The 9564-nt window shown below is 37.8% G+C and overlaps 1 protein-coding gene across 1 annotated transcript in view; it reads left to right on the forward strand.

Annotated features, from left to right (window-relative positions):
• The window catches only part of LOC108249978 (zinc finger protein 292-like), a 17455-nt gene that overhangs the window by 3049 nt on the left and 4842 nt on the right, over positions 1 to 9564 (forward strand). Inside the window, exons 2-4 of the mRNA XM_017439654.3 lie at positions 6272 to 6426; positions 6589 to 6664; positions 8393 to 8528. Coding sequence (XP_017295143.1) covers positions 6272 to 6426; positions 6589 to 6664; positions 8393 to 8528 — 367 coding nt within the window. The remainder of the gene's footprint in view (positions 1 to 6271; positions 6427 to 6588; positions 6665 to 8392; positions 8529 to 9564) is intronic.

Here is a 9564-nt window from a genome sequence, read left to right on the forward strand (position 1 = left end):
TGTTATCATTTGTAATCATCAAAATTAAACGAAATAAACATTTGAAATATATGAGTTTGTATGTAATGTATGAATATAATATACAAGTTTCACTTTTTAAATGGAATTACTGAAATCAATCTACTTTTTCATGATATTCTAATTTTATGACCATCACCTGTAGTTGACAGGACAGTTGAAAATATGGCTATTTATAATGTGATATTGTAAGATATGTGTGCCAAATATTTACACATATTTAGTTTTACAAAAAGGCACTTTTGAAATACTTTTTAAACAAAAATTCAATAAAAAATACATTGTTTGCACCTAATTTGAATCCTAATTTAAGTCTCATTTACAAATAAATAAAAATAACATAAATAAAAAAATGCAAACAAGGCACCAAAACACTTCTCACGTCAAGGCCAATAAAATATCTACAATATTACATAATAAATAGTTATATTTTCAACTTTCCTGTCATAAATCACGTTTGCCGGCGATTGCTCCACCTACCACCAGGCTTAGCCTTCTTTCTGGGGGAAACCCTGTACACTTTCTCCATTAAAATGCTGACATTTTCTTAGGCGTTTTTTTTTTTTTTTTTTTTTAGAAAAAAGTTTGAATAAATGGCTAAAAAATTCTTTGTGCCACTTGTATAAACTACTTCTGTCCAAAACAAGGCAGAGAGTTTTGGTCATTTTCTATGTCCTGCTCATGCAGGATCATCAGATAAATGTTCCAAAATATATCCTGATGCATGCTCAAAATATGGAGCTGAATCTGTCTCATTAATATTTTGGCTGGAAGGACAGACAAAATGGGATTCTGTTTCCAGTGATTGTTTTCTAAAAAAAGAAAAAAGGATCACCTAGTCCACAGGTGTCAAACTCCATTCCTCGGGGTCTGCTGTCCTGCATGTTTTAGATGTGTTTTTGCTTTAAAACACCTGGTTTAAATGGATGACTTGTTGCCATTCTCCTGGAGAACCTGATGATTTGGTGAGGAGGTAATTAAACCATTTGAATCAGGTGTGTTGGAGCAGAAAAACCTAAAACCTCCAGGACAGCGGCCCTCGAGTCCTGGAGTTTGACACCCCTGATCTAGTCCATCAACAAAGTCCTCACTGTCTGTCCCAGACTGTTTTTTTTTTGGTTTTTTTTTATCTTCATCTCTGCTTCTGAGCTGCTCCTTCTGTCTGAGAGGCTCTGACTGCAGCTCCACCATCTCTGGGTCTGAACCTCCAACAGAAGTTGGAGCTTCAAATACCACCTCATTATTTTGACTCAACAATTGAATGTAGATTGGGGATGTTTTCTGTATCCAGCTTCGCTTCAGATATGATGATTTTCAGAAAAAAAGTGTTGTGAATGAATTATCATAACTCTGGTTTTTCGTGGCCTATCAGTATAATGTAAAACTGGTGTGAAATTCAGTCTGGACCTTTGACACAAGTTAAAATGGAGTCTCAGAGAGCAGATCTTTTCCGCTGGAGGGATTTAAGTCGGTCGACTCCAGAGGGTCAAAGCTATCGTTTTCATTTCTTCAGCCCCACAAATTACACACAAGTGACAGACCGACCTAGCATAAACCTTAACAGAAACATTTATTTATAACTCTATTGCACACAATTTGAATTCTATGCTGTTATATCTTTTATAAAATAATGTTAGGAGCCTGACAAGCTGACGTTAATAATGAGCTGGTTATTTGCTTCTGTAGCAGTCCTGTTGTAGGCTGTTTATATTTCACTTGCTAACATGCTAAATCTTGTAGCTTGTTGTAAACATTTGTTTTAAAACAGCATTACCTTGTAAAAAGATATTACTTATCTGGTAAACAGACTGGTATTGACTGTAGAGATGCCTTTAATGATTAATTTCATTGCATTATCTCTAAAAAAAATTTCTTCAAAGAACATAAGGAGATGGAGCCCTATTGTAATAGCTGTTTTTTATTAAGGGTCCAAGCGTGCGTAAGCAAGGTTTGCATGCATCCATCAGAGCATGGAACCCTATTGAAACTGTTCCATTTTTTAATTATTCTTCTTATTTTTCATTTTAATTTTTTTTTCCATAAATACGTCATGCTGTAGCCCACACCACAATGAGTTTTGGGATTATATTTACATGATGATAGCTAGGGCTTGGGTACGTGGCTCAGAATAATAATCAAATATGTCCATCTATGAGGGATGCTATTATTGGGGTTTTTGCATTTGGTCCTGGAACTTCTAAAGCACAAGTTGCACAATTTAAAGCCTTGTATATAAAGCCTTTGTTCCCTGCACTGTACTGAATCACATGATATGGGCCATTTTTGCCAAAAAAAAGGGAACAAAACTTGACACAACACCAGCACAGTATTAATAAATACAGGCTAGTTCTAGTCAGAAAGTTTCCTCAAACATTGATAAAGGTGCAACTGTTTATCGCCATGATAAGTGAAACTGTAATACTGGATAAAAGTGTTACGTCTGTCACATGTACCCAATGTGAACCTGCTTTCATCTGTGAAGAGCACAGGGTGCCAGATGCGAATTTGCCAATCCTGGTGTTCTCTGGAAAATGCCAAGCGTCCTGCTTGGTGTTGGGCTGTGAGCACAACCCCCATCTCTGGACATTAGGCCCTCATACCATCCTCATGGAGTCAGTTTCTAACCATTTATGCAGACACATGCACATTTGTGGCCTGCTGGAGGTAATTGTGCAGTGCTCCTCCTGTTCCTCATTACACAAATGCGGAGGTAGCGGTCCTGCTGCTGGGTTGTTGACCTCCTCCACGTCTCCTGGTGTACTGGCCTGTCTTCTGGTAGCACCTCCAGCCTCTGAATACTACACTGTCAGACACAGCAAACCTTCTTGCCACAGCTCGCATTAATGTGCCATCCTGGATGAGCTGCACTACCTGAGCCACTTGTGTGGGTTGTAGAGTCCGTCTCATGCTACCACGAGTGTGAAAGCACCACCAACATTCAAAAGTGACCAAAACATCAGCCAGAAAGCATGGGTACTGAGAAGTGGTCTGTAGTCCCCACCTGCAGAACCACTCCTTTATTGAGTGTGTCTTTCTAATTTTTTTTTATTTTTTTATTGGATTTTCTTATTTAGAACAATTAAACAAAAACACTTACATTCACATACACACCCACATCTCAAACCTGCATACATCTTGTTCAAAATACAAATATACAAAATACTTCCGATCAACACAATAAGTACCAAAATGTTGTTCAGATGTTGTAGAATCAGTTCACCAATTCTTCCATCACCGAGTCTCGCCTTCAGTCCCTATGATGTTCATATACGGCTCCTATAAGTTCTCAAAGTCTCGTTGTTTCCCCTTGGCGAGGTACGTTAGTTTTTCCAGTCCCAGTGAGTTTGCCATTTCCTTCTTCCAGAGTCTCATAGAAGGAGCATCAATGCTCCTCCAGCACAATCCAATAGATCTCCTGGCTTGGAGCAGTCCATAGTATATCAAATTAGTCTTCTTCTCTGATTGTTTTAATCCTATTGGATAGATTCCAAGAACACAAAGTTTAACATTTAAAGGGATTTTTACCTTAAACAATTCAAATAAACACCTGATAACATTTTTCGAAAATTCCTGTATTTTGATACAGTCCCACAATGCAGTAGAGTTCCTTTTTCAAGTAAGCATTTCGTACATGTATCTGGAATGTCATTGAACATATAGTGTAGCCTAACAGGTGTAATGTAGGTTCTCATAAGGCATTTATATTGTAGAAGTTTAAATTGCGTTTATTGTTTGTTTTTGTGCTTTTAAACAAGCTCGATTCCAGTCTTCCTCATCTATTTCTTCAAGAATATCTTTTCTCCAAGCTTCTAGTTTATCAATTGCTGAGTCTTTAGAGGAATACATTAATAAATTATAATACACAGATAACGCTCCTTTCCCCCCTTGATCCCTCACACACACTTCTTGTATTTTAGTCAAGGGTGGTATATCAACTGTTTCAATTTTGATGACATATAGTTTTTTAGTTGTAAGTATTTAAAGAAATGTTTTGAGGGTATCAAGGGTTTTTTACACAATTGATCAAAAGAGAGCATTGCCCCATCTGCATATAAATCTTTAATTTTCTGAATGCCTTGAGTTTTCCATATTTTAAATCCTCTATCCTTTTTTCCAGAAGGAAACTTATCATTACCCCAAATAGGTGTAAACTGTGATAGTTTTGAAGTATCCCCTATATGTTTATGTGCTGCATGCCAAGTTGTGGTTGTTTTTTAAGTTCAATATCTACCCAAGCTGGGGGTGTCGGACAAAAATAATAGGTAGCCGATGTTAATTGGGCAGCCATATAATACCATCTAAGGTTGGGAACTTGAAGTCCACCTCGTTCATAGGGTAAATAAAGTAACTTTAAGTGAAGTCTTGCTTTTCTATTACTCCAAATGAGGAATCGGTTAAAAAGTTTAAGTTACTATAGAATGAGTCTAAGAAAAGATAGTACAGAAAATGCAGGCTTGTACATACATTCATACATCCACTCATACTGATACACAAAACTCGACATAAACATTCCCTTACTGAACATTTGCATTTCTTTAACTGAAATACATTCCCCTTCCCTTGAACTGAACATTTGGAGGACGTTGATCCATGTCGCTAAGGAGCAACTAGTCAACGTGACCTCACCAAAACTCCATACAATAGACAGTATCTGCCAACTATAAAATAAAATAATATGGTTAACCCTTGAGAGTATGGTAGGAACTTTTCAAATTTAGCTGTCAGCCTTAATCCCAAAAACAATTTAGCTTATGATTATAGTAACTTAACTAGAACAATCAGTTGTATTTACATAGATTCCGTATAATCTCAAGACTCATCCTGCAGATGTTGTCCTCTCTGTTCAGTATTATTAGAGCAGGACTTATCACGGAAATATTTCAACAGTTTACCTGCATGTTAGTAAGCTTATTTTTCCTTCTTTGTAACTCACTGATCCTGGACTTTTAATATGGATTTCTTTGGAAGGCTCCTATAGAATTTTTCGGCTTCTTGAGGTGTTAAGAAGTCATGGATTTTTCCACCATGAAGAATCCGGAGTCTGCAGGGGCTGTGTTGGAAGCCACGGAATGCACTGATGTCGATAAACGGTTTCACCACTGGATGAAACCCGCGTCGAATCCGAACAGTCTCCGCTGATAGGTCTTGTGCAAAGGTGATTTTGGCCCCATCTTGCGTAATTTCTCTTTTCCTCGTCTCTCGGTACACACATTCTTTCTCTTGGAACTTTAAGAAGCGAATCAGAACCGCTCTGCCCTGATTTGGTTTCCCAGAGGCCGGTGTGCGGTGAACCCGCTCCAGTGTGAATGATTTGTCCGGTGCTAGTTCCAGCCACTTCGGTAACATATTGTTGATAAAGTCGAACAGGGGTTGCCTTCCCTCTGCTTCCTCCCGAATGCCAAACACACGTAGATTCTTTCCTCTTCCCCGGTTCATAGCCAAAGCTAGCGACGACTCTGCGTTTTCAAGTGAGCTTTCTACTTCGGCGATGCGGGCCTCGACTTCTTCCATATGGGCCGCCTGGTTTAGCTGATCTTGTTTTACCTCCGACACTTTGCTTTCCAGTGCAGCCACAGCATTCGCCATTCCTCCAGTCTTTTGTCTATACTGTCCAGTTTGGCTCCAAAATCTGACCATAGCAACTTTAGTTCCTCTAGCACTTCAGCTATGGTAGCCATGTTAGCATCAGTACTGCATGCTGGAGTCGGTGATGTGGTCTTGGCACTTGTCTTACGCCTTCTTGAAAATCTTTCACACTGTTTCACGGAAGAAGCTTTAGACATATCTGAGTCTTAATTGTTGTCTATTCCATTTGTACAACAGCATGTGAAATTGATTGCCAATCAGTGTTGCTTCCTAAGTGGACAGTTTGCGTTCACAGAAGTTTGATTTACTTAGAGTTATATTGTGCTGTGTATGTGTTCCCTTTATTTTTTTGAGCAGTATATATTGCTTTAAAAAATTATTAGAAAAATGTTTTTGTGAAAGCATCTTTACACATTTTTTGGAAAACCTGCTTAAAAAGTTTTCAACCCCATTGTATGTAATATAAATAATGTTTAATCTAACTTTCAAAAGCCTGAAAAGTTTTTCTTTAAATGTAAGAACACTAAATGTAGATATAACCCTTTAAGCTATTTTTAATTAATGCAGCTGTTTTCAGTTAGTGGGTGTTAGTTATTTTTGTCTTTTTTTTACTCTAATAATTAATGAACAGAGAAAAATAATGGTTAAATGTGTTTTTTCTTTTCAGACCTTGTTGGAATTTGCCGGCGGTTGGAGGATAGAGGAAGAACCTTTACCTGTGGTTCAGGTGTATATTGTTGCTCTGCTGAGTTATGCTGAAGCCATTCCATTCCTCTCCCTTCAGTGTGAAAATGTTTCTCTTGTGGTTGAGAGACTATCTCTGTGAGTAAACCTAAAAATTGTTTATATTACTTGAATTTTTTTTTTTACTTGTCTGTAGGAAAACTATCCAAGGCTTTTTTGTAAAATCAGTCTTGGTTGACACACTGGAATCTAAAGGCAGATAAACATAATGAGAATACATGCCTGTTTGTCTTTCGACAGGAGTTTCCTGGAGCTTCTGCTGTCACTGACAGTTGTTCCAGATGACTTATGGAAACAAGTCAAGTCTTCTGTGCAGGTAAAAGTTCAAACTGTTATGTTAAAGACAAAATGGTTGTTTAGATTGTAAGAACAAAAATTAAAAATGAACTAGGATAGAAAAAACCAACAAGACAACTTACCCTCCTAATTTATTTTTCTTTAATTTTCATATATATTTGCAGGGTGTAGGTAGGGCTCTGCAATTAATCAAATTTGTAGTTTCAATTTTAAATTTTGCTCCAAATAATCATAAAAACAATATAATCAAGGACAAACTAATACTATTAAAAGTATTTGAGTGCTTCTTTCTTGTCTCGCCTAATAAGTTGCACCCCCCCCCCCACCTCCAGCTGCAGTGTTTCTCTATTCTGATTGACAGAGCACATTATAGCTTACACAACAGATCTGTCTGAATGAACACTGAACCAAAGAGAAATTCACCTATGCAAAGTCCTTTAATTCACTCTGTTTAATAAAATGTTGACAAAATTGACCTCTTTAAAAAGAAGGATTTTGTTAAACAGTTCATTAAAAAAATTTAGCACAAAGCTAAACAAAACATGCTGCATCTTCAGAATATTCTCAAGTATTGCTATTTAATTATTTTGAATCATCCGTTAGGTTAGCTGATTTCTTTCGCTCCACCTGATTACATCAGTTCAGAAGGTGGTCCTACATTAAGGATCAGGATGGATTGTGTTCACAATACCAAACATGTGGATAAAAGGGGTTCAGACCATTGCTGAAGGTGGTCTGAGGAAAACGTTTTCAAAGCACTTCAGACATGTGTCCAGCCCTATTCAAATGCAATTTGATTGCTAAGAATCATATGTAACGACAGGTCTGATGAACCTTTAGCAGTCTTAATGCTGCCATGTTGTGTTTCTAGTGTAATCATCCTGTTGGGAGCAAACAGTTGAACTCTAAATGTTTTTAATAATAAAACACTATATTCTTGCACAGCACCTCTCCTGACAAATCTCATAATCTCAAAATCAATAACTATCATTGTCATTTGTGTTTTTGCTCATTTTGCAAATGGAGAAAATTGTTCAGTTGTTTTTAAAAATCAAGACTTTGTTAATGAGAACGAAGCTAGGTGAACAAAATTATAAAAAATATTTTCTAATAATAAAAAAATATGCAGCAAGAAAACCCGACAATCTTACTGATTCCACTTTTCCTGTGTTACCAGCTTCTAGAAGTACCTTCTGGATCTTTTTAAACACTTTAAAAATAACAGATAAATTTGCAGACAATTAGCTATGATACAAATCTTTCAAGCTGTTTAATTCTTAGTAAAGATATTCTGGTGCTGTATTTTATGATTGGCTTTTCTTTTTTTTTTTTACCAGGTTTGAAATATATTTTTTTAAATAAAAAATGTTTTATTAGAGGTTTACTGATTAATTGGCTGATTTTGGCCACTTTTAAAATTTTGTAACTGGCATACCTAGCTGATTCCCAAGTAGGAATATGAACATGCTGCTTCATTCAGCTTACTATAGTCCACAATTTATTTTAAGTTAGAATGCTCATTTATTTCATTTTAGGTGTACAAAATCTGTTTAAGGGTTTTTAAATTTGCATTTATTTAAATTAAGCATTTGTAATATTTTGGGAAATGGAAAAACTTCATCATCAACCTCTAGATTTTATACTGAAAAGCTCTAATTGTTGCTTCTGTTAAACTGAATTATTACTATATTCCTATATGATTTCAAACTATATGCTTTAGTGTTGTAATCATTTTTTCTTTGTGTAGTTAGCACACAACAAACTTCAGGAGAAAGGACTTTCCCAACTCTCTCTACTATCTACTCTGGGCCAGTATGATGGGGTTTGGACAAGCAAGGTCCTGCAGGGCCTTCTGCTCAACCAAAACCTTCAATCAGAACAAGGTAACATTTCAGTGGGGTCTGTGGGGCAATTACAAACTCAAACCAGATGTTTTGACCCATTGATGTATTCTTTGTAGCATCGGCCAGGTCTCCTAGAATCTTCTGATGATATTTATTAGTCTTTATTTAACCAGGCAAGTCCCATTGAGATCTCTTTTTCAAGGGAGGCCTGAGACTGAAGGGAGCCTAACATGCATATTTTTCGACTGTGGGAGAAAACCGGAGTGCCCGGAGTAAACCCACGCAAACACTGGAAAAACATGCAAATTCCACACAGAAAGGCCCTGGGTCCAACCCGGGGCTTGAACCCAGGACCTTCTTACTGTGAGGCAACAGTGCTAACCACTAAGACATTGTGCTACCAATGAATGTTATGTTGTCATTTACCGGTTATCTTCTTTTTGATTTCTTTTACATCCCAGTAAAATGGATCTAGTCAAATAAGGTAGTTCATTAATAACATGACCAGGGTTTCCCCCAGTGTATTATAAGCCTTGTGGGCCGCCAGACTTTGGTGACCCTGTCGCCAGGCTAAGCTCCGCTTATTTATTATAAATAAATCGTTTTTCATACACGTTTTTTTTTTTTTTTCAACCCGCACCCCCAAAACTGCAACCTTTATCTACCTCACCGCGCAAGGGTGCGCACGCCAACAGTGACGCAATCCCGCTGTCCCCGCGCCTGCGCAAAGGTCCCGTGCAGTGTTGCGTTGTGCACCTTTTGTAACTTGCCGTGGACCGCACGCACCGCACTCCGTTCAAAATGGATGATTTTGCTGCTCTAGCAGAGCTGGTTTGGCTGTATCAACAGCGTCTGCAGTGAAGCGGGCACTGTACTGATCTGTCGTGGTGGAGAGAGAGCTGAGTCAAAAAGCGAAGCTCTCGATTTACCAGTCGATCTACGTTCCTACCCTCATCTATGGTCACAAGCTTTGGGTAGTGACCGAAAGAACGAGATCGCGAATACAAGCGGCTGAAATGAGTTTCCTCCGCAGGGTGTCTGGGCTCTCCCTTAGAGATAGGGTGAGAAGCTCGGT

The sequence above is a fragment of the Kryptolebias marmoratus genome, linkage group LG17 (assembly GCF_001649575.2).
Source record: "Kryptolebias marmoratus isolate JLee-2015 linkage group LG17, ASM164957v2, whole genome shotgun sequence".
In the NCBI taxonomy this organism is placed as follows: Eukaryota; Metazoa; Chordata; class Actinopteri; order Cyprinodontiformes; family Rivulidae; genus Kryptolebias; species Kryptolebias marmoratus.